The sequence below is a fragment of the Planococcus citri genome, chromosome 2 (genome assembly GCF_950023065.1).
Source record: "Planococcus citri chromosome 2, ihPlaCitr1.1, whole genome shotgun sequence".
Taxonomy (NCBI): domain Eukaryota; kingdom Metazoa; phylum Arthropoda; class Insecta; order Hemiptera; family Pseudococcidae; genus Planococcus; species Planococcus citri.
Genome location: NC_088678.1, coordinates 757,549 through 783,079, shown reverse-complemented (window position 1 = coordinate 783,079; position 25,531 = coordinate 757,549). Strand labels below are relative to the sequence as shown.

At 36.9% G+C, this 25,531-nt stretch overlaps 4 protein-coding genes across 6 annotated transcripts; 2 read left to right on the top strand and 2 right to left on the bottom strand.

Moving 5' to 3' along the window:
- Positions 1-30: 30 nt before the first annotated feature.
- Positions 31-4,295, top strand: LOC135833862 (uncharacterized). 2 transcript variants are annotated; one of them, XM_065347669.1, is made up of 7 exons: positions 31-168; positions 1,224-1,377; positions 2,079-2,427; positions 2,522-2,702; positions 2,790-2,906; positions 3,022-3,167; positions 3,949-4,295. In XM_065347669.1, the coding sequence occupies exons 2-7, from the start codon at positions 1,226-1,228 to the stop codon at positions 4,249-4,251; spliced, it is 1,248 nt and encodes a 415-aa protein (XP_065203741.1). In that variant the 5' UTR covers positions 31-168; positions 1,224-1,225; the 3' UTR covers positions 4,252-4,295. The 2 variants fall into 2 exon arrangements, with proteins under 2 accessions (XP_065203741.1, XP_065203740.1); XM_065347668.1 differs by lacking the exon at positions 31-168 and adding an exon at positions 282-1,009 and having other exon boundaries at positions 3,949-4,294.
- A 1,284-nt stretch (positions 4,296-5,579) lies between these two features.
- On the bottom strand, positions 5,580-13,249 carry Sf3b1 (splicing factor 3b subunit 1). Of its 2 annotated transcripts, XM_065347661.1 has the most exons (19): positions 12,937-13,249; positions 12,642-12,817; positions 12,478-12,558; positions 12,273-12,399; positions 10,496-10,575; positions 10,228-10,413; positions 9,936-10,137; positions 8,966-9,861; positions 8,607-8,877; positions 8,295-8,527; positions 8,064-8,210; positions 7,848-7,973; positions 7,547-7,768; positions 7,272-7,454; positions 6,992-7,180; positions 6,727-6,902; positions 6,366-6,638; positions 6,056-6,272; positions 5,580-5,965 (listed from the first exon to the last, which is right to left on the bottom strand). In XM_065347661.1, the coding sequence occupies exons 1-19, from the start codon at positions 12,965-12,967 to the stop codon at positions 5,807-5,809; spliced, it is 3,975 nt and encodes a 1,324-aa protein (XP_065203733.1). In that variant the 5' UTR covers positions 12,968-13,249; the 3' UTR covers positions 5,580-5,806. The 2 variants fall into 2 exon arrangements, with proteins under 2 accessions (XP_065203733.1, XP_065203734.1); XM_065347662.1 differs by lacking the exons at positions 12,273-12,399; positions 12,478-12,558; positions 12,642-12,817; positions 12,937-13,249 and adding an exon at positions 11,018-12,163.
- Positions 13,250-13,429: 180 nt separating this feature from the next.
- On the top strand, positions 13,430-15,966 carry La (La autoantigen-like). Its single transcript, XM_065347666.1, has 9 exons — positions 13,430-13,636; positions 13,770-13,872; positions 13,951-14,127; positions 14,200-14,382; positions 14,648-14,793; positions 14,865-14,928; positions 14,995-15,216; positions 15,286-15,442; positions 15,531-15,966. Exons 2-9 carry the CDS (start codon positions 13,783-13,785, stop codon positions 15,809-15,811), a joined length of 1,320 nt encoding a protein of 439 aa, XP_065203738.1. The 5' UTR covers positions 13,430-13,636; positions 13,770-13,782; the 3' UTR covers positions 15,812-15,966.
- Positions 15,967-20,867: 4,901 nt separating this feature from the next.
- ich (ichor) lies at positions 20,868-25,519 on the bottom strand. The gene has a single exon (XM_065347667.1). It carries the CDS (start codon positions 25,317-25,319, stop codon positions 23,739-23,741), a length of 1,581 nt encoding a protein of 526 aa, XP_065203739.1. The 5' UTR covers positions 25,320-25,519; the 3' UTR covers positions 20,868-23,738.
- Between the last annotated feature and the right edge of the window lie 12 nt (positions 25,520-25,531).

Here is a 25,531-nt window from a genome sequence, read left to right as displayed (position 1 = left end):
GTAGAAGTGTGAGATGGATCTAGAACTTACAAAACCTCGAGGGGAAGATTCTTTTTTGCATCTTATCGCATCGTATAGCATTTATTAAATTTATCTGTATGTAGATTAGGCGCGCATTAGCACAACTTGATAACATATCGCAGATAGTTTGAAATCGAAGATGAATAGGTAAGTTTAGCTATCTAGGTATGTATAATGTATATCTACGTATGTATTTGTACAAAAATACCAAAAGGATTTATTTATTTATGTTTTGAACCAACCAATATGAACTTTGCGCAGTATCCTATGTATACCTAACTAATAACTACCTACCTGTACCTTATATATGGTGTTGGGTATTGTGAAAATTAAGTAGTACTTCAATGCTCAGAAATGATTGAAAATGTCATTATTTTATTTGTCTCATTGATAATAAAAAATGACTACAAAATTGATTACAATATTATAAAACCGATTTTCAATACCTATCTTGAGAATTCTCAATCAATTATTCGAGATCTTGATGCAAGATTTTTCGTGACATCCTCATCCACCTCTTCTAATGTGACAAATAAGTATGTAATTAATTGTATACGAGTAGATACATTGTACTATAAGCGCACATTTCTACAGCCTTGAACTGACGCACGAACTGGTTCGAAACAATTAACATTTTTTTACTTATCGTGAAAAAAGAAGAAATAAAATTTGCCGTATGCTCGTATCATTATTTTTAATCGACGATGAGAAAATTTTTATCTCTTAATTAAATTACTTATTGGTAAATTTTACGCTTATTAACTGACAAAGGGTTCAAACACTTGCGCTGTCATTATTGATTGAAAATTTTTTCTTTCATTCGTACGTACTCACCTATACGTGTTTTTTTTTTTTTTTTTTTTTTTTTTTTGAAAATTATGATACATTGGAGATTTTATTCTCTCTTCAATTCAGTTGGTAAAAAGTTATCGAGCACAGTTGCCAAGTATCTGTGTGAAATTTTGCAATAATGAATTGAAGCGCATCAGTAAGTACATTTGCATAATTACTTATGTAGGTATATTCATACGATGCATTGCTTACCTAATATTACTAATATTTTCACCGCGGAAGAGTGTCTAAATTTAGCTGTTTATAATTGTGTCCCAATTTTCATTATTTAAAAATTACCCGTATCGATTTCATATTTTAGGAGAAGCATCGAGTAGGGTATTAATTAAACATATTTTATTTATCCGCAGGCATGTTCAGAATATTCGTTCACGTAAAACGTTTTAAAACCTTTTTGACCAACTATTTTAACAATTTGGAGAAGCTCAGAGGTCTGGTGGTAGCCAGTTTTGCCATATTTTTCTGTATTTTCTTATTTTTCGTAATCACTTGGGGCTGTGTTGCGTAAGTACCTATTGTAATATTTAATTTTCAATTCGACGAATTACCTGGGACCTGAATTACGTATTCTCCTGAAGGGGTTAATTAGTAGAGGGTTTGCTTTAACTTCTGCCTCGAGTGAGTAGGTATAGGTTGGAAGTCTAGCTTCACAATACTTCACTATGGTTTTACTTGAGAAATTGGAATTCTTTGAAAATATCGAATTAACTAATCAAAACATATTTATCTGAATTCAATATCCACACTGGTGGGTGCAATCGAGTTTTCATTCGATAAGTAATAGGTACTTTAAATGTTCTCGATAAATAGCTCTTGCAATAGCGACCTATTCGTTTTTCAATTTCAGGAGAAAAAAATTGAAAATTTTCGTTATCTCCCATATTATACGTAGATGTGTATACCATACCTACATATACAATCGTTCACGTTCATGCTCGAGTAAAAATAATTGATTCTTTAAAAATGAGAAATTAATTAATTTTTATCGTTGAAATCGATTAAATATTTTAATTGATGAAAATTTGTTCTTTTCTTATCTTATCGACTTTTTTACTTTTCAAAAATAAAATCGAACGTTGCGACCGATGGTCACTTGGGAATGGGATGCATTCACTACGTGCCTACTTTGTTACCTATTGCACCTTGCATAAACGCCCTCGTTATCCCTTTCATCAATGGTTTAACACTTTGCTACGCGATTGCAGAATTCAAGGTGTAGTATCCATAACGAATGGAGATGGAAATGGTATGTTGAGCAGCGCTTTTAATAGCTTCGCCAACGGATTCGCCGTATTCAGAGGCAGAGAACAACAAGCCGGAGTATACTCGGCTAAATCGGTAGAGTCGAATTTCATGTCCAAGAACCGAATTCGAAAACTCATCATAGATACCGACGGAGGCGTAGACGATGCGATTGCTGTTTTCATGATACTATCGGAGCGTCTAAGGCCGGCTCAAGTTTTAGCTATTACCACAGTATTTGGGCATACGGATGTAAAAAATGCCACCAAAAATATCTTAAGAACGTTAAAAGTATTAGAAAAGGATCGAGATGTAAGTTGTCCTACGCCGCGCTGATGTTCCATCGGTGCCTGTTCGTCTTTCGCTATAGGCAAACTTATTTACACGATTACCTACGTTTTTGCAGATTCCTATTTATATGGGTACTACGGTGGGTATTTTGAAATATCCGGATGCCAACGAAGAACGCGAATATTATTTTGGTTACGAAGGTTACGGTGAGACTGGTTATCAGGGTCCATCCATTGATGAATTACCAAAATACCACGCAGTATTAGCCATAATCGATGCCGTCAAAAAATACCCAGGTTCGGTTCTTATCATTCGCATACGTACTTATGCATCTTTGCATCGTTGTTTGCGAATCAATCTTATGAAACATTTTATTATTACAGGCGAGGTAACGATTTTCTGCACCGGACCTTTGACGAATATTGCATTAGCCATCAGAATATATCCTGAATTCGTACGCGATGTGCGGCAAATTTACATTTTAGGAGGAAGTGTTTACAGTAAGTACCTATGTAGTACATACGAGATGTCTCACATCAATACCTGATCTGATACTAAATTAAATTTATTCTATTTGCACTTTCTAAAATTTTTCATTTTTTTTGTGTGTCTCAGGACTCGATGCTATGGACACTAGTAACGAATTCAATTTTCAACAAGATCCGGAAGCACTGAAAATTGTATTCGATCCTAGGATACAGTTGACTCGTAAAATTTATTTCGTTTCTTGGGAAAACGTGTCGAAAATGCAAATTTCGCTGGTATCGTAATATAATTTTATACGTTCAAAAAAGTTATATTAAATTCTGTATTATACCTGTATGTATGTGTACAAATGGTTTTTTTCTTTTTTTCAAGTGTGAAATGAAAATTTATTTTCATAAAATTTGATTTTATTGCTTAAGCCAACATTCGTGATGGTTTATAACATAGAACAATCGTAGAATAATTTTTCATCGAATCTAAAATTGAAAACTGCGTTCAAGATTTTTAAAATCTTGGCCCAAATCGAACGAATACATATCTTTCATCATTTCTTAGCCTTACCACTTCTTCTCCTCTCTCACTCCAATGAATTTATCATCATCATTCCAAGACTACTCGTTCTACTTGAACATCTCGAAAAATATTTCTCTTTATTTATAAGTTTTGTTAAAAACAAAAACAAAAAAAAAAACAAAAACAAAAAAAAACGAAAACGAAAAGGCAACGTTTTTATACGTAATGAACAGGGAGAACCAATTAACACGTATTTACGGCGAACCGGGTAGGCAATTTATTTAACATAGATGTTTTATCTTGCGTAAGACTTTTCATTAGGATCCCGCTGAAGTTTTTTTCTCATCTTTTTGTAAAATTAAATTGAAAATTGATTTTAGCTATTCAGAGAACATATTTAACATAGGTATACGCAAAACTCATTTAGAAATCTGTAAAAAATTTTCAAATTCAAGTACTGATAAAATAACACAAAACGCGCTAGTCCTGCTTTTTATAGAAATTAATTCAAAAATCATTCATAGAAACTTATCTATGTTTCAGGACTGGCGCGTTAACGTTTTGGGAAAAATTAAAAGTCGAAAAATTACCACCATAAATAAACTAGAAGCAAATTCCATTAATAATACGAAAACGAATAAAACTATCAAGCGATGGATTTGTCCGAGCGCTGTACTCGCTGCGTATTACTTGAAACCGCAAGTGATACCGATCAAACCGAGAATATCTCTTCCTAAGTTTAGCATTCGCAAAAGAAGTAATCCTTCCGGCGACGTAGATTTTAAACCGTTGCCAAAGCTCAATGAAACGGAGTTCCAAAATATCTTAATCCAATATCTCACCTAATTATCTTGATTTCTAGAAAACAGTATTATAGGCCAAGCAATACGAGTTCCTAATAAATATTTTTTAAACGAGAATTAATTAATTTTGAAATCAATTCTTTCAGTTTAATTAAAACTACATAATTATTATCACGCTGCAGGATTCGAAAAGTACCTAGGAGATAATTATTAATCAATAGCATGAATAGTTAAGTGTACCTATCTAGATAGATTTGATAAGTGATTGATAATTTTTATAATGACTCGACCCAACGATAGTGCATCTATATAGAACACTCGCCATCTCCCTTAAATTATGTTTTTAATTTTTTTTCAAATTAATTTGGCAAAATATGTATTGAAAATTCAGTTTTTAAGTCAACACGATCGTACGTTTTATTGCAAAAATAATTCCTGAAAAATTAAAAAATCTTAACGAAATTACAAAATTTCTTCGGTAAGTAATCTTAAATCGTTCAATTGCAAATAATTTTCACGCGTTAAGCGATAATCTACGACTAAAATACGAAACTGTGGAACTTCTTGGTGAGGTTATCGTAACAACTTTTTATAATACCTACCCACATTATTGAGAAATAATATTAAGTACCTAGAGGGTGAAATGCTCAAAAGTAACGTTGGTAAGCACGATCTTTGCATTTTGTTTCTGATATGCAAATAAGCATACCAAGTGTCTCGAAGAATATTTTTTCTATTATATGTTTCGTGAATGTAAATCACATTTTTGCAATTCCTTTTTGGTTCGATTTCCGTGAAACTATATCTAGGTACCCGAAGAAAAGATAGAAAAAACTCTCGGTGAAATTAAATGTAACGTAAGTTCAAATAATTTCGAAATTTTGTGTAACATGGCGCAAGAGTTGAATGAATCACGAAGAATTATTACTGACTTCTATTGCAAGCGAGTCGAAAGATTTGTCGTTACGTACTACGAAGACAACTTCATCAACGGTATTTCCCGAGAAGTAAATGAAACTGATGCGGTATACTACTTTTTTCAAAACTTGTTTAAAAACAATTTGTGCGAAAAAGCTAGTATTGTACTGAAACGCTACAAACTTGCGTATAATCCCAGAACAAAAAAATTTCAAAACTTGAACGATGTGTGTGGTTTTTATACACCATTATAATCGTAATAGTTGGAATGAAGGAACTGAATGATCCTCTACTCCGTTTTTGGCAGCAGACTGTAGAAGAATTTGAGTCGCTCCAATGTAGTGTTGTTCGTCTCTTAGCTCTTTCATTGCAGTAAAAATCCCTCACGATTTTCGTTCCGATTCGATACCGCTTCAGTACAGTCAATGTCATTTAAAATACCAAAGTCGAAAATCAGAACAAAAATAAATGATTTATTCACACGGGATAGCGATTATAAAATACAAATACAATCGGCGACGTTATAAATACCATCTCATTTGCAATTATAACGCATCGTAATCATATCGGGTATATACAGCGAGAAACTTGGGGAATTTCAAATTCACACAGGTAATATAATAAATAGTATTTAGTATGTTCGCGTATATTCAAAATCTCTAGATAGAATACGTTTCGCTTCACATAATGTAATCGACTTCGTATCGATTATACATGTTCTTCGCATCGTTTTCTATACGAGGGTATCCGGCAACTAGCGTATCTTGATTGCTAATATACAACGCGTTATAAATCTTCCAATAAACATCCCTCACTTTACGAGCAGGATGAAACAGGCCCTGAAAAAAGAACACAAGAACAATAATTTGCGTTAATCTCGAAAAGATCTGATAAATCGTAACGACGAAACGAAACAAAAAAAAACTCACTTGAAGCGTATATTGAAGAATTTTAATAGGACCTAAGGCTACTCGTAAGCCTTCAACACCGTCTAAAAATGCTTGAACTAAATGCGGCGACGTCTCGAAAACGTTGGGCCACATGTAATTTAATAAATGTATAAGCGCGTCCTCGCAACCGAATCCGTATACTCCCAGAGCCATGTGCTTGATGGCCGAGCATGCAGTCTGTCTGTGAACTAAATCTCTGCGAAACGAAATAAAAAAATCAAATCGTTAATTAACGAATCCGCACGATTGATTCGATATCATATAGGCAACGTACTGAAACCATTCTTACCTATCCATCAAAGCATCTTGAAGTAACGGCGTGACTGCGTAAATGTAATCTTTACCCATTTCGCCGATATATTCGAATAAGAACGATAGCGATTTTAGCACGCCGTTTTGCACGTTCAACTCGGGTACACGATATTCGTTCATTAAAGCTGGTAATACGGTAAAAGGCGAACAAGTTTCCGCAACGATGGCGATCGCTACCGTCGTACAAACACGATTCTGACGTTCTTGTACTTTTAAATTATTTAATAAGGTGGCTAGTACATCGTGAGGTCTGAAAATCAATCGTATACATACGCGTGATTAAAACGTCGATTTACGAAAGTAACCGATATAGCGACTGAATAGAACGAACTACGTACCCGATTGCTTTGGCGATATAACCGAAAGTATTCACTGTTGCTCTACGAATAGCTTTTTTGTGCGCTTTCAGTAATTCCAGCAATTCGAAACAGATTCTCATCCATTCTCTGGCTGAAACGTATTCGGGGCCTCTGTCGGCGATACGACCCACCAAATCTATACAATTTTCTTGCACCTGGAATCACGACCAAAAAATTCAGTTCGTTAAAAAAAAGTTCCAAACTTGGCCAAAAATCTACCACCTCGTTCGATATTCGTACTCACCTTTTCGTGGCGATTCTTTAAAATGGGCGTTAATCTTGGTAATAAATCTTTGATAGGAGGCGTCATTTTTGTCATACCGATAACATTAACGATGGCTTTCAAAGCGCCCAATATACTACCTAATACTTCCGGATATTCTTCTCCCAAATATTCGTATAACACAACTCCTAAATGACCCATCAGCTTTTCCTAATTGAAACAAAATCGGAATTAAAATCAATTTCACTTCTTAACGATATTTAAAGTAAGTAACACGCGCAATAACATCTATAATACGCACTTCTTGACAGGTTTTCATCACAACGGCGATTCTAGATATAAGATCCGCGGCCTGCTGACGTACTTTGGCCGATTTATTATTCAATCTCCACAATATAGTACCGCAAATCTGCGGCAAGTACGGTTTTACTCGACGTCCGAGCTGATTTACAATTGTGCCAAAACCATTCAACATGACCACATCCTGAAAAAAAATAAGTACGAAAAATTAATATTTTATCGGCTCGTTTGAAAATTTATAATCACACGATCGCGTTATACGGGACAGATAGTTACCTCAGTGGTTTGTTCTTGAAACGCGTACAATATACCATCGATGAGTTGTTCTTCTAATCGCGAATCGACGGCAGCTGCTCCTAAATTAGTCATGGTTTTTTCGATAGTCTCCATAACCATTTTACGATACTGTTCGTTTTCGTCTTTTAAATCGTCGACGATACGATTTATTATTTCAGAAGATCCTACTTTATTGGCTATTTCTACAGTTGTGTCCACCAACTATTGAAAGGAAAAATACAAATCACGTTATCGTAAGAAAGCTCGACACAGACTAGATAAAAATGGAGAACTGACTTACCTGTCGGTAATTTCTACGATCCAGCGCCATACGATGATTCCAGAAATGTTTGAAAAAGTGAGGTAAAATTTCATCTTTGATATACTGAGCTTCCACACCATCGGTCGCACAACACTGTTTCACTACCTGTCGACAAGCGAAACGATACGATTAATTATCTCGATTAACGGAAAATTACACAAGGTTCGCTAATTACACCAGTTATCAATTTCGTACCTTTAATACGATTTTTTTCATTTCTTCGTCCGGAGATTGAAACTCACGAATCAAAATCAACATCACTTCTCGCGTATAATAGTTGGCGTATTCGGCGTCCATCAACGGGATCAAATAACCGATAGCTTTCAAAAAAGCAGCCAAACCCTGAAGAAAAAAAATATGTCACAATCAGAAAGAAAATGAAAAAAAAACACGCCGCATCATCGTAACATAAGATATTGTACGTACCTTTCCTCTGTGCGTACGAATACCTTTCCATAAAGGTTTTAAAACAGAGTCGAAACTTTCGATACCGTAAGGCGTAGCTGCTTCAGCTAGAGCTGCGATAGCTAAGGCTGTAATCGTTCGAACTTTCTGCTGTTCATCTACCAAACCGTGTTCGATAATCTCGACCAAAGCTTTCAAATGCGGTAAAATAGCGCATCCCATTAGAATGGCTATCTGTTGCACGATTTTAATACCTGGATAACAAATAAATTGTCAGCAAATTAATCGGAAATACGCGAGTGCGCAGTTCAAAAGTAGAAAATATCCACTCACCGGTATGTCGAGCTTGCCACGATTTCTTGCTGCGACAGACAGCTTTCAAAAAAGGCAACAAAGATGGAATACCAAGAGCAGATGCGACTACGGCGAACGCTCGGGCTGTCGTGTTACGAACGTACTCGTCGATGTTATCGATATCGGGTCTCATAGTCGAAATCATCGTAGCTAACCCGGCCGCTTTTGCTAAATTCGAAATAATTTCACGACCTTCGACACGAGCATAATAATCTTCGTCGATCAACAACGGTTCAATTACAACTAAAATCTGGAAAAATACACGCACGCATTAGTCACAAATACACAGTACACAACTCGTTGGATACGATACGTACGATAAGTAGCGCAAAACTTACCTTATGTACATACGGTCTGACTAGATCGTCCAATTTATACAGCACACGATCGATAACTTTGACTAATAAATGCCGTTCTTGATCTTCCAACGTCGGCGACATCAACAACGGTAAAATCTGATTAAACAACGGTCCGGCTCCGAACTCTCGGGCTTTGTCCGTTATCTGTCTGAGAGCCGCTTTACGCATCGGTGGCGTGCCATTTTTGATTTTCAAAAGCAACTTCATAATCTTGCGTTCTTTCTGTTCTTCCGGACTGAGCAATTCTTCGTCGACATCGATCAATAATTTGTCAAAGTACTGCGCGTCTTCCGGCTTCAAAAATGGTAAATTTCCTTTGGGCTGATCGTCGACGTACTTTGCCGATTTATCTTCCGACTGGATGAAAAAGCCGGTAGGAGTACCGGCGATAGGTGTAGGCGTAGCCGTCAGCTTTCGACTAGGGGTTCGCAACGGAATATAGCCGGATGGCGGTTGCAAGATTTTATAACCAGGAGGGAATAACGCTTCTAGTTCATCGTCGCTCAGCGGCCTGTTCCTTTCGTCGATTTCCCTCTCCCATCGATATTGCTGCAGTTGTTCCGGAGTCATAGAACCCAAATGACCTGGAGTCGGTGTAGCCATAGCCATCGCTTTAGGACCCATCGGCGTAATGCCACCCGGAGTCATCAACGGAGTAGCCGATGCATGAGGCGTAGCCGGAGTAGCGGGAGTCATCGAGCTCATCATTGCTCCGGGTGTCACAGTACCCGGGGTACCGGCCACTTGGTTCGACGGCGTCTCGTCCCATCGTGATCGTCTTTTACTAGCGCCCGGAGTAGGAGTTTCCTGGATTAAATCGCCTCCGGTCCGATCTGTTCTCGGCGTTTCGGCCCAACCACTGTGCGCCGGAGTTTCTGTAACCAAACAAAAATCACGTTCGTAAATTGAAATCAACCAAATTATCTTTTTCCATTCGTCGCAAACTCACCTCTTTCCGTCCTTGGCGTCTCATCCCATCGATTACGACGCACCGACGCTTTTTCTCCGCTCACCAGCGGCGTTTCTCGGCCAGGAGTCGCATGAGCTGGAGTCGCGTCCCACATTCGAGCACTAGGAGTAGCACCCGGTGTTTCGCTACCTTTGGCGTACGCAGGCGTTTCATCCCATCTCTGCGTAGCCGGCGTGGCAGCCTGTATGAAAATAAAAATTTGTAACATTAAAAATAAATGTTCAAATAGCAGAAATATCGTAAATAATATTCAAACGAAAGACACACATACATCATCTTTCTCCCAAGTGGATTCAACTGGCACAGCGAGGGCTTTCTTTTTAGCAGGTACCGCGGCTACACCATCCGCAGTTTTATCCCAACGGCCGCGCTTTTTACCGACAACTGCCGCCGGTTCCTCACTGACGACCGGTTTCAAAGTTCCATCTTTCGCTTTTTCCACCAATTTTTTTCTGACCTGAATCGAATAAAAAGTAATTAAATAACACGCACATTCGGAACTTTTTATCAAATTGAGTAAACCTATCTATCCAACTTACATCTGATTCTTCTCCACGGAGCTGCTGCTCCAGCATAATCTGACTGTACGTTCGGGACCCGACATCAGGAGTTTTACCACCTACACACCAAAACAAAACACCAAATTTCAAAAATCGTAGTAAAAATTTGCATACATTATAGAAATTTCTCTTTCGTAACGGAAATAGAAATTAGGACGAGAAAATTAATTTTTCAACTATGTTTCGTCATCTTGAAAGTTTACCAACAACAATATTGAAATTTCTTGGAGAAAAATTCAAAATCGTATTATCTTTTAGAAAGTAATTGTCATAATTACAATTTTTTTTTGTTTCCAATCCGTGATTCGTGAAACGATCAAAATATCAAAATTGATACATTTACCCAACATTTTGTATTCTCTCCTTTTTCAACGAGAGAATAAAAATCAAATAGCAACACGGTAATAAAGGAAAAAAGACGAAAACAACTTCGTCTTTTTTCCTCATAACGTATAATGTTGTTTGGTAATTTTAAAATTAACGCTACCAACGTGTACGTACTGGTTCTTCCACATTTCTTCTACAGCGACATCCCATATTCTACGAATACAGCGTCAACCTTTTTTATATAAACGACCTAGAAATTAAGCTGGGTTTTTAATTAATAATTTTTTAGCTTGTTCCATTCAACACACATACGGTTTTCACACATTCTGGAGAATTAGAATACGAAGGAACCTGGCAGTAAAATTACTTTTCATTTGCCGGACATAGATAGTGAATATTCACGTTGTAAAACGCAATAATTACAACATTTTTTACGAAAAACGAAAAATAGAATCAAAAATTAAACGTAAAAAATCATAAAATCTTAAAAATTACTTAATTAAAAATCATACACTGAAAAAAATGGTTGAAGTCGACAATTAACCAGCCGATCATAAGCCACGAATTTTTTTCTTAATCAAGTGAAACAAATCCGATAACATGGGAACATGTTACAGGTTAGCTTCGAATTTTCTCAAAACACATTCGATCTATGCAATTCGAAAAATTTATCGATCGACATTATCGATGCATCCTCTAACTGGAAAAAAATTCGTTTTAAAAAAAACTGTCAATCAAACATAATTTATAAAACAATCGTAAAGCTGATTACGTAAAAGACAACGCGAATATGTCACTAGGAACCTGAAGACAACATCGATGAAACCATCGTGGCACTTCGTAAATGGTGCTACTCCGCTCAAAAGAAAAAATAAATAAAATTAGTGTTTTTTCTCCAATGTCCACTAATACTAATGTAAATTAATACTATAATAAGCTACGGTACTGTTCTTTTTGGGGTGAAAAGTAATCATTATAATACGATTTGCATCGAACAAGGGGCAGGCATGAATATAATCGAAGACCGTTGGGTGGATCCCTCGTGCCACTATCCTTTATATGTTTATATAAATTCACGAGTCGAACCAATATATAAATATTATTATCGGTAATACATACACGTAAAAAGAATACAATTGACGAAATAATACAAGGAAAAAGGAAAACAGGAGTATACACAACACACTCATTCTATCAAACATTCATCCAGTCATACAATTTTAAATCCCAGCAAAATATTAGTAAAATGTTCACATACGAACTTATAGAATACAACTTGTAGCGCATAATGATTGCTAAAATTATGTAAAATAAAATGAAAACAGAACAAACGTTTATCGTTTCCAATAATATTTGTTCTGTTTTCCCTTAAAAGAATACGTTATGTGTAAAATAAGCGAATCGAAAATTGAAGTAAATCGGTACAAACCTTCAGCGAATGGATCAATACGTTCGGGAGAAATTATCATCCGTCTTCTGTGCGCTCGGTATTCATCTTCTTTTTCCGCGATGGTTTTCGGTCTTCTTTCCGCGAAGGGATCGTACGCGTTATCCGACTAAAAGTAAAAAAGAATTATCATAAAACATCCAATTTTCTTTTAGAAAACGAAAAAAACTTGAAAATCTGCGCTTACTTTTGGTACGTCATTGAGAAGAGCGGCACTTGCAGTATACGAACGCTTATTGGGCATATATCCGACATCATTTTCATCTTCCTGCAAAAAATTATACTTCGAGATAAGATTTCGAAACTAAACAACGGGAACAATAACCCTTGCCAATTAAACTTATCACTTACGTCTGCATCGTCGGTCGTGGCAATTGAAGTAACATATCCTTCAAATTTTCCAGAACCCTCGTATATGTCACGATCGTAATATCCACTTTCACCCAATCCTATTCCAGTATTTTCGGAATTCCCATTGTGAACTTCCTTCTTGCGAGACTGGATATCTCGTATCTGAGCATCGATTTCTAGAATTGCAAGAAAAAACGTATGCTTGATTAGAACAGAGACATTTCATTATTCAAATCAGGGAATAATGTGACCAGTTGGGCCTCAAAATGAGCAATTAACTTTGAAATACACTCACCTTCGTGCGTACGAGGTATATTATTGGTCATAATTGCGAAATCTTGTTGATCTGTCAAGAAACACTTTACATGAAATGATACATTTAAAACGAATATTCAAGTCGGCGGAATGTATAACAAGTAATCTTAAGACGTGGGTGAAAACGTAGCCTATGTCGGTACCGAAATAAGAAAATTATCTAACGAATAAAAATCACAAAATAAGTTTTAAAACCCGATTTTCTCGCGAAACATTTGAGAAAACGGCAAACGGCAAAAATTTCCTCTGCTTATCGAAAAACACACAAGTAGTGCATAGTGCAACAAAATGGCTGGCGCAGCGGATCTTGTTTTGGAGAAGTTTTTCAAATCGAAACTAGGAACGCTAGTGTATTATATTTTTTTTTGGCTTTTCAGTTGAGTTTCTAGGAATAATGCTGGCAAATCAGTTACATACACAAAGGCTAAAAATTGCGCACTAGCGCTCCTAGCTGTTGCATCGGAACGTCAAACCAACATGTGGACTGAAAAAGTTGTTGAATTCTTGAATTCTGATTCTGAATTTTCGATTACTGACGAGTGATATGCACCGATTTAATTAATTTATTGCAGATTAGTGTTTCTTTAATCTAATTAATGTTTAATAAATGAATTAATTGCGTCGTTCAAGTGCTGTTTATTGCAATTAGCGTTTTGTTGTTGAGCATTAATACTTCGAAGGTGAGTACACCGGTACAGAGAAAGACTCGTCTTCACGCTTGTAAGATTCAAATACGTTTCTTATCGTGAGATAAGAAACCTTTTCTTCATTCCTGTACGATTCCTTATGTGTTTTGTTATAAATTCTCGGCAGGATTTTCATAACCATGCCAGAAGCGGAAGTTGTTAACCCCTCCGGTGGAAATGAAGCGGCTGCTACTCCGATGTTGAAAATAAAAATAGCCGAGCAAATCGAGGTATGTGAAACATTATGCAAGTTTGCATCATATAAGAGTTGAATTTCACGTCTAACGGTCTGTTTTATCGTTACACAGTATTACTTCGGAGATTTCAATTTAATGAAAGATAAATTTTTGAAGCAAGAAATCATCAAAGACGATGGTTGGGTTCCATTAACTACTCTTCTGCGTTTCAATAGACTGGCTGCGTTGACAAAGGATGTTGATGTTATTCTGTCGGCGTTCAAAGAAAACCCTAGCGAACTCGTAGAAGTACTTACATTCGTATCATGTTTTCTGAAATATGTTGAAAGTTTGTGTTTTATATTGAACACGTGTTTATAGGTTGACGAAGACCGAAAATGTGTGCGACGTAATCCAGATCGTGTGTTACCTGAACAAAATGACGATTGGAAAAGTGTTGTTGCTCAGAGAACTGTGTACGTGAAAGGCTTTCCTACCGAAACTGCTTCGTTGGATGATATTCTAAAATTCATGCAGGCATTTGGCAAGATCGATAACGTTTTTGTAAGATTGACTTTTTTTTTTTTGCTATACTTAACAATGTTTTTCACTGTTCCGATGCCGAGAAGGTGTACGAAAAAAGAACTCGGCGTATCTTGCGAATCAATTCACTCGTAGGAAGTGAATTGCATCGCAGGTGTTGATTTTGCTGACCCTCTGTAAATCGCTAGACGTTCTCTTTTTGTTATTAATTGTTACTTGGTTTTAATACTCAATAATGTTACGAAATTTTCGTAGTAATTCCTAACGTACGTTTTCAACTTTTCAGAGAAGGAATTATTTTGATAAAACTACAAAAACGTGGAAATTCAAAGGCTCCGTATATGCAGCTTTTCCAACGAGAGAAGAAGCGGAAAGTTTCGTTAGCATTAAATCAGTGAAATACGCCGGAAATGAGCTCATTAGGAAACTACAGTGAGTTTGAAGATTCTTTCGATTTTTCACTAACGAAATTTCAATGAATTTCTTCGTGTATTTTTATTTAGATTGGATTATATAGAAGAGAAAAAAACTGAACGTTTGGAGCAGAAACAGAAATCCAAACAATTGGTAAGTAATTATTTTTTCGGCTTATTTACACTAGTATGAATTTTATCGAGTGATTTGAATTTACAGAAAGACGAATTGTTAAAAGAACAACAAGAAATGAAAAAGAAAGAATTGAGGAAACTCCCTACTGGAGCCTTGGTTCTTGTTACCGGTTTAACGAACACCATAAACAGACATCAATTGAAAGATGCTGCTAAAGCATTGGACTGGGATGTTGCTTTTGTTGAGTACAATCCCGGAGACCCAACCGCATATATTCGTCTTCAAGCCCAAGATTCCGCTAAACAAGTAATTTGATCGATTGTTTTTGAAAAGTCGTATCTTTTTGTTATTCGATCTAATGTCAATTTTTTTAAGGCTCTATCGAAATTGGAAAATAATTCATTCAAAGTAAACGATATTGTCCTTCAAGCCGAATGCGTAGAAGGCGAAAAAGAAACCGAATTATTGAAGAAAATGGAAGATGATAAGAATACTATTGTTATGCAGCATTTAATGAAATCAAAATTTAAAGGTCAGTGTTTATTGTTTATTTCAATATTAGTGCTGTTAGTTTTTGATTTGGTCAAAACCTAATTCGTTTCTGTTTTATTTCTTCGCAGGAGGAAAGAAATTTAAAGGCAAAAGATTCAACAAAAGAGATAACGCTGCCAATGATGACAAGAATGAAGAAGAAGACGACGACGACTCTCCAATGAGCGAAGATGCTAGTGACGAAAAAAAAGAAGAAACCGCTCAAGATGAAAAAAAGGAAACCGATAAAGACGAAAAAAAAGAAACCACCAAAGGTGATGGCGAACCGAGTGATAATGACAGCAAAAAACGCAAACCTGAAGACGATTCAGAAGAATCTGCAAAGAAATCGAAGACCGACTCTGCGTAAGTGGAATTTGTTTTGCTTGTTGTTCCAGGGTTGTAAATTCATTTCCTTTTTTTTTTTTCGATGAAATGTTACGACCAATATAATTAACGATAGTGCATAAGTCATTATGATATTTATATATTTTTATTAAATAAAAGTGGATATTTATTTTGAAATTTGTCGTTTTTTTTTTTTTTTTTTGTCGAGCATTGTCTACAGCGTTTTGAATATTCGTACTTAACATCGCATGACTTTAATTTTTTTGGAAAATTCGTGTAGAAAAGACATTTGGGTTTGTGAATGTTCTCTCGATATCTTGTATGATGAAGTGTGGAATTCAAGTCACATCGAGTTTTCAACGATTTCGGTAGTCTGGAAAACGCAGATGGCAGAACCTCGCTTAAGATCGCTCTTTGTTTCACGTATGTATACGATATATCTCAAGAGTTCATCAAATACCTTGAGCTGAAATAGTTTGAAATGGGTATGTTTGATGAAATGCCGCTATATTATGTCGAAATTACAGAGAATAGTATAATCGTGTAAATTATTAACAAAACACGAAGATCAGAAGATGTGATCACCTTTTCTTTGTATTTCACAAAAATCAGTTGAAATTTGTTTGATTTTTTGGTGAAAAATCTCGAGTCCCATTAGTCACTTTCAAAATGAATTTTACTACGTATGTACTTGAGATTCCCGGACCAATCGTATGCTCCCTCTCTGGTCGCTATTCATATTTTCCTCGTTACGTGAATGGCTCTAAATTGCAGAAGAGAGGGCTTCGGTCATTGCATGGCCAGGTTTTGAAAATGATTTTTAAAAAGGAATGAATTAGAAGAATTATTAATACATCTTGCAAATTTTGAAATTTTTAATTTTTCTTGTCATTTTTATTTTGTTTACTTACCTAATTATTTATTTATTTATTTTTAAACGAATTGTTGTTAAACCAACAATAAATTGAAATCGTTTTTGAAAATAAGCGAAATGGGAGAAAAACGTATAAATTCTGATTTCATCAAAGCCCTATTGTCCAATTTCTTCGTATTTCAAGAGCATTAATGGACTGTAATTTTTGCGATTTTTCAATTGGAATTTCAGAACCTCCCAATTTTTTACGGTTTGTCTGACTTGAAGCGGCGTTAAAGTGCTATGGTTCAATAAAGTTGGATCTTTTTAAAAGATCTCTCTTATTAATAAATTCAGCTTACCTGCGAAATAGAACATTTTGGATTTTTGAAAAAATCTGAATTTCTATGTTCGAATATGCGTTTGAGTATTTAATTTCTCTGTTTCAGTTCAATGCTCCCTGAATAGGTATATCCGATCCAGCGTAGTTATAGGTGTAGGTACTATTCGACAAAGCCATGGTGAAGAAATCTATCGAATCGAATCATCTGCTAGGTAAAATGCACTTAATTTGATGCTCAAAATTTGAGGATACCGAAAAAAACCTTTTTCATTTCAGCCAAACTGTTTTCGAAACGTGCGAAAAAAATAATACCTACGTATATGGTCTTAGTCGATTAATCACAATTGTGTATTGCCTACGACAGATGTGAGTAAATTCAAAACGATACGCATTAATTCGCAATTACTCTGTGAGCATTAAGCGTCCAGATTGTAGAATTGTTCTCCAGTTGATATACTCGTACGTATATATATGGTGAGTATTTTGATGGATGTTGCGCGAAGAGAATACTTACGTGCGGTGTGTTGACCTAGAAAATTTCGAAGCCTCGTCCTTGGCAAAGATTGAGGTCAAAGTATAATAAGGTCAGAGAGATCGGTGCGAGGAACATTACAACTCTCAGTCTCACGAACATTTTCTTTCTCTTTTTATTTCTCTTGGTACGTTTCGTTGCTTCGTTCCCACTCCCGAGTGCCGACTCTTTTTTTACGCTGTCGTTGTTCGCGGATCCGTGTTGATCGAATTAATGATTCCAATTTACCCTTTACTTTCTATTCAATGTCTCGAGTAAATGTGTTAATCGTGCTATGTTGCCAAATCATTGTTGTAAAAGTAAAACAAAATAAGATTAATGTTTCAGCGAATCGCAAGATTTTTGCTCGTCATTTAAAACTGCCATTTCCTCGCACCGGTCACCTACCTACGAGTATGTATTGTCAATTTGTCTGAGGACGAGCAGTTCGCATTTTGAAAGTTGCAAGTTTTTTGGAATCTTTTTTCCATATAGGCAGATATCGGCTGTTCCAGATGTTTTTTTTCTAATTTAAAATTTCTCGGAAGGGATCTTTTTGAATGAGTATATTTTTGATATAGGTATCGACTAGAGTCGGTGCTGTTGTGATATTTCTGTTTTACGTTTTACGAGTTGTAATCACTTCTACGAAGTAATTTATTCCAGCTCGCGATGTATTTTTTCAGATCGAAAAACTGCAATAGCTATACAAGAACTGTGTGCTGAATGAAGAAATTTCCTACTTCTGTGTTTCGTATTTTTCGATAGGTATGTCCCCAAATTTAACTTAAGATTTGTTCATTTTGGTACGTATCAGTTTCGTTTGGTCTTTAGTTAGTAGTTTTTTGTTTTCAATTTTATTTGTAAGATGCGAAAGGTACCTATTTTGCTAAATCAGCATTGCAAGGTTTGAATAATGCTGACGAGTGCACTACTGGTAACTAACTAATTGTTAGTGGGTACATGAAAAGATGCACGCGCATCTTGCTTTACTAAATATTGTATCCGGGTTAATGAAACAAAAGTGGAGACCGGTTTTCTACCTCGTTGTCTATCAGTCCGTCAGCATGGTTAATGTAGGTCCATGAATCCTTCTTGTTCTCTATCCCCGCCGCGCCGCGCCGCCGCAGCCCAGTTTATTATCAGGTATAGGTACTTGCGCTTCTCCGCGCTTCGTGGACTCTGTTAGTGAAAGTATTTCTTTTTTACCAGCAAACATGCGTATACGAGCAAGAGAGTAATTCTCGAATATACGTTTATATGACGTACATTACAGAGTAGACTTACAACCGTGTACTTACAATTTAAATCACAATAATACGAGGTACGAGTATGTGCATCGTTCCTGCAGATATACCGTCCTACAAGTATACGATGTGTAGTACATGTATTTAATACGTATGATGATACTGTTCACACAAGTACGTATCAATGTACACCTACTAGTTAAAACTACCTACCTACATAGGTGCAATAGGTATACTCATATTTTCACTATCATTGTCGTACAATACTACGCAGATAGGTCTCGATTAGGCCTACTTGTGAAGATCATGACGAAGAGCAACTTTCTAAGGGATTTACCGATGACGGTTTTATGATTATACTTCTTGGAGTACCTGCTGTTGATCATTTTTGACCAGTATTTCGTGGTAACCTGCGTATCCTGCTTCTTACATACTACTATAAGAATAAGATATATGAATTCGTTTTCTTCTGAACATTTTCATTTTGTATGAATTTTTTATCATAAAAAACAATCACATAAAATGCGATTTGTGGTGCTTAGGGATAGTTTTAAACTTCTGATTTCGAGAAAAATTTTATATATTTTTTTTTTATGCATCTACACATGCATGCTATGGCAAATGACATTTTGAAAATGAAATGATTTTCAAAATGTTTTTTGAATGAAAAATTCGATGTGAGTTTTGAACGGCCGAGCAGTTGAGAGGAAAATTTTTTAATATTTCAACGACGATAAAATTACGTTGTCTTTTTTAAAAATATTTTAATTACCTTTTGAAAAATAATAATTCAAATGGGAAAAAAACTTACCATCTGACATAGGTACTTACCTACTCGTGATATTTAGTCGAAAGTTGTGAACAAGTTGAACCTGTCCATTTTCTTCTCTCAGGTGGGCATGAAGATGTTTAAAAATACAATTTCTAGACTTGTGGCGGTCCAATTGCACGTGTATAGAGATTTTAGAACTTTTTTTTTTATTTGACTTTTTTAAACGCGTTAGCAGGTGGAGTATGACCTAGAAAAAAATTGAGCTCCACAGAATTTTATTATCTCTGTTCGTGTTGAAATTTGAGCTCTAACAATATATGACTGAAATTTAATGTGTTTATTTGAGACTGAAACTGTGATGGAAAATTCAGAACATCGTCAGAGAGACTGAATTTTTGGTTTGGGTTCGAGCATGGTGAAAGCTTTTTCGGGTGATGTGAGTGGCCTAAAGATTACCTCGTTAGTCCAAGTCTTATTTACTCAATTTTTTGAGCAAAATCACAAAAAATATGATAAAAATGAAACGTTTTCGCATTTTTCATCGATATCAATATGCAATGCACTAGTATGTATGTCTTTGTCTATGTACCTTTTCTATGTACTTACTTATTAAAGTAAGTAAAGAAACCGGATGTGAGCGAAGCGACATCGACGACGACGACGACGACGACGGTGGCGGCGGCGGCTCTGGCTAGGTATAATGTGACAGATAAGCAGTGTCGTACTTTGAAAGGACGCGGACACGGACGCGGCGTGACAAGATTCGTGTCTAGTCATCCGTACCGAAATCGTAGTAGAATAAACGACCTACAAAATCACCACCGCTTTAAATTGTGTCATTGACTTGTGCTGCGGTTCTTATCTGTGGATTATTTCAAGTTTTTCATCGCCTCTCTCTTTCCGATTCCGATTACCGCGATGCCGAGAGCCAAGCCATACCATGCCGCAGCCGCAGCCCTACCAATTCGGATCGGATTAGATTTGTACGCGTCTTTGCTGCTAGTCTTTAACACCGTGACTTTTTAATTACCATTACTACATACATATTATCTACTTCGAATGTAATTAAATTATCTGTAATTTAGAAAATCGTTCGATACCTACGTTTAAGGTAACTCTATACGGTAATAATCCAACTTCCAAAATGCTTTCATTGCCTGTCGTGCAATCGCGAAGACTATACGAGTAGGTAGAACTATTTTTTTAGTAGATCCTGCTCCTCTCACTGCCCCTAAGCCTGGCATGATTGACCTCACTCATACTCACTCGGCAACTTACTTTTACTTTTACTTTACTTACCAACAACTTATCTAAACTTTAATAACATAAAATTAAAATAAAACTATCGCAGCAAAATTTAACAAAAATTTTATTAAAATTATTACGAATACACAAAGAAAACATTTTGCGATCACATATTTGTAAGAAAATGTACAAAAGTGTTTCCCTTTGGTTGTTAAAAAAAAAAAAAAAAAAAAATCAAAATATTTTACAAATATTTAACAAGCACTTAATAAGATCATACCAAAGACCGAACACTTTAAAATACAAACTATGAAATTATTAGGAAAAAAAACATGGAAACAGCCCTTTTATAACCACCAATACATTGTACCTAATTAATAAGTATTTTGCGAACGAAAGTCGTATACATTTTTTCACGATGAGGAAACATTTTTTTAGTCGCGTAAAATAGTGAAAGTTGAATAGCATCTTAACCAATTAAGCCATATATTTATAGTTCGATTCTCGAAGTATAATTACATCCTAGAATTTACATTACACGTATTCTATTTGAATTATTATACACGAGGGATGATTTTTTATAGAACCAAAAACATCTATTTTGAGGTAGGTAACTTTTTACGTAAGTACATACATATTTAATTAATTTTACGCGCGAATATGTGTGAGTTATAAATAATGTTCCAGATAATTGTGGAAGCTATGTGTATGCGAATTCGTTATTGAAATTAATATCGATCTAGTAGGTAGTACTTTTTTCGAAAATAATTTCATTTACTTACTGGCCGAAATTAATAAATACTTGGTTGAAATACTTTTTAAAAGTAAATTTGTACCATTGATTACGTAATAATTCACGCGGAACAGAAAAAATAAAAAAAATATAGAAGAGAACAAAATGTACAAAAATATCTTTTAATCTAAAAACATATTTACACATATAAAAAACAAATAGGCCCACATAGTATGCGGGATTTAAAATTTACAAAATAATACAGTACAGAAAAACATCTACTTGTTACATATGTTCACCCCAAAGGCCCTTGGTTTTTAGTTCGACTTTTTTTTCAAATTCGTCTAAAAACTTTTTTAAAAAAATGTAGGTAATCACGGGTATTGCAATTTCGAGGGAATTGTTCAACGTGTAAAATATTTACCTAAACGTTTGATTTTCAGTGATTTTTTTTTTATTATTATTATAAAAGGGGCCTAATTGAGATCTTGGAACAAACGAATAACGAAAATTTATTATTAATCTGTACCGTAAAGCATTAAAAAAAACGCAACACATTCTGCACAACAGTGCATACTAAATAAAGTTTTACTTCGATATTTACACTAATTTCAATGTTTAAAAAACATGGTTCAGGCAGGTAAGGTACGTAATTCCAACAATTTATTATACGTCAATTCGTCAAATTTTGTCTCGCAATTATGTGGTCAATATTTTTGTATTTGAATTGCACTTTCACATGGGCTCTCAGCCATCGTCGTTATACTCGATCACTCGTACATATTTTATATGCTATAAGGTGCCACTCACATCACACAAGATAGTTCAAAGTGATCCCGCCTCTCCCACCACACCCTACCCTAGTATTTGGATTCGAAATGTTCATTAAAGCCGCGTGCAGTCGAAATGTTCTCCCGGAAATCTATTGTAAATCGCCCAGGATATTAAAAATATGAGTAACACGACTAAAATGAGTTCGTAAATTGATAGGTATATAAATATTGAACTATCATTATTACTATTTTAAATGATGAGAATTACGTACATCGCTACATATTATATTTTCACAGGTAGGACATTAAAGGTACCCGGGTATAATAAATATACCTAGATTGGTATTTAATTTGCTTACACGCGTGTAATATTAATACCTATTCGGTTCGTACGAGTATGAACTTAGTTTTCCCAAATTTACTGTTACTTTATTATAAAGGCGAATAAATAAATAAAAAATAAGGAAAGTCTATTTAAAATGAGATAACTATTTGACATTGTTTTGTGAAACGTTTGATTCTGATGACGCATGACGCATGCAAGAATATCCTATTTCCGAACTCGATACTTATGCAAGAATGTGATACTCGTACCTATTGTACTCCCGCTCAAAAATCTAATTAAATTCGAAAATTATAAAATTAATTTTTTACTTAAAATCACGATAAAATTTCAGCGAGAATTTTTTATATTTTTTCAATAAACTTGCAAACTTTTTGAATTCAAGTTTCATTTATGTCGTCGATACCGTTTGAACGACATCAACGTTCTGAAACTTCCCTCCCACCCTGTCACTTCAAAAAGAAACTTGGATGCGCCTTTGATAAGTTATTGGGGTTTCCCTGTAACAACTGATCTTGAAAAAATACGAAAGACATTTGTAGGAAAATGAAATTAATAGATAATTTTTACTCCTTAAGAACAATGAAAGGGAAACAGAATCAAAGTTATTCACTCGCAATATCAATAAAAGTTCTTATCGTCTTTAATCAGTAGTCTTTATCACTTAAATACCTAAGTAGAAAGTTTTCGTATAGTGAACATAGTCAGCATTTTCAATAAGTTACGTAGCCTAGTGGGGAAAAAAATGTACACGTCAATAAGGCGAGAGAAATAGAATCAAATAAACGACATTTAAGGTAAATTCTGTACAAAAAAAAAGAGAAAAAAAAACAAATGTAAAAAGAAATACGAATAAAATAATAGTAGTAGGTAAATGAAAAAAATGGGGGAGGAAAAATTTTAAATTAAAAAAGAAAGAAAAAAGGAAACAAACAAACGAACGAACGCTCTGATGAGGAGAACGAACGAACGAACGAACGCGTAAACAAACAATACGAACAAACAAACTAAACAAACAAACAAACAAACGAACAATATAAGAAACAAACAAATAAAAATAACATGACATAAGGTATAATATGACTAACATTGAAAGTATCATCAGCGAAAGGATAGATAAAGGTACGAGTTAATCACGGCCCACTCGTTTATGAATCTGCGCGTGTTTGATGAGATGCGCTTTTTGACGGAAAGCTTTGCCGCACACTTCGCACCTGAAAGGTTTTTCGCCGGTATGCGTACGCAGGTGGACTTTGATGTTGGACTTGTTGAGGAATCCTCGATTGCAGATGTTGCACCGGTGTACAGTCTTTTCTTTGCCGAGATTGCCGTCGTTGTAGACGATGCTGGAGGCGACCTTGGATTTGGCTCGATTTCGCGACTTTTTGCTGGGCGTCGTGGTGTGCGGGAAGCTGACCTGCAGTTCGGGCGACGGCCTGGTCGAGCTGTGCACCTGTATGAAGCCGATGTCCGAGGTGCTGACCACGTGGCAGGGCGGACTGTGCGGCGGGTAGGTGGTGGAGGAGGACGGCGACGGGCACTCGGACACGATGCCGTGCCCGATATCCTGAGCGTATTCCTGTTTGGGAGGGCCGTTCTGCAGCCGGCTCTGCAGCAGAGGCATATGCGGAAAGGTGGTAGTGGCGACGACGGTGGCGGTAACCGCGGCGTTCAGGTCGTTGCCGCCGCCGCCGCCTCCGGCTCGACTCTGACCATGGTGAGGTCCTGAAGGCTGTTGTTGTGGTTGCTGCTGCGGTCCGAGTTGCGCTTTGAGCTGTTGCTGAGGCGTGTACGCGGACAGGACTTGCGAAGGCGTCGGATTGACGACGAATTGCGAATTGGTGACGAAATCGGCCAACGTGTCCGGCGGACAAAGAACGTTGGTAGGGCCGCCGCCGCCGCCGGGTCCGTTGGAGGCCTGATTGCTGTGCAGGGTAACGGTGGTCTTGCTGGACGTGGGCGAGGTGCTTTGGCCGCAGTGGCTGACTATGAAGGCGTCCAGGTCGAGCCAGCTGTCGCGAGTGTCGTCGTCGTCGTAGGCGTGATTGCCGGGCACGGTGGTATCGGCCATGGCCGAGCTGATGATGGCCGCGAAATCGTCGTCGATGCAGTCGTTGTGCAGGCCGTACTCGAGTCCGGCGCTTTCCGACTTGATGCTGTCGATGGTGTTGTCCATGGTGGACGAGCTGACCACGTGATCGGTCGAGTAGTACGGCACGTCGTTCTGGTTGGTCGTGTCGACCGAGTTGTTGTTCGTTTCGACCATGATGCGCGCCGCCGAATTTGGCGCCGTCGCTATCGCGTGGTAATGATGGCCGGAGATGCCGTTTATGCTGAGATGGCCGGTGTAGCCGGTGAACGGCGGCAGCGGTTTCAATTCGGCCAGCGTGTTGTTGTTGTGGTTGTTGTGGTGTAGCGTAGGGCCGCCGCCGGGGCCGGGACCCGACAGCGTAGTCGTCGAGCTGGTAGTGGTGGCCGTCAGCAGCATATCCAAATCGTCGATGGTGGGTTTTTGGTCGTTGACGATGTCGTTGTCGTCGTCGTCGTCGTCGATATCGGCGGCGCCCAACGTCAACTTGGTGTCTTCGCCGATGAGAAAACGTCGCACGTCCGCGTTGGTGAAGTCGTTGTTGCTGTTCCAAGGATTCATGAGAAGCGTATCCACCGGCATGCCCAACATTTCCGAGTCACCGCCGCCGGAGAGTTTCATTTTATTGTGCGTGCTCGCTACCTTGTTGCCGGAGTCGTCCGGCGGCGCTCGATGCGGACTCAGCCACGGAGGATCCAACGTTAGATCGTCGAACTGAATCGTCGTGAAGATTTCCGTTTCTTCTTTTTCTTTTTCCTTTTCGGATTTTTCGTTTTGCGGACGGTTGGCGGCCGCGCAGCCAGCAAATACGCTAGTAAATAAACGCGGTTCGA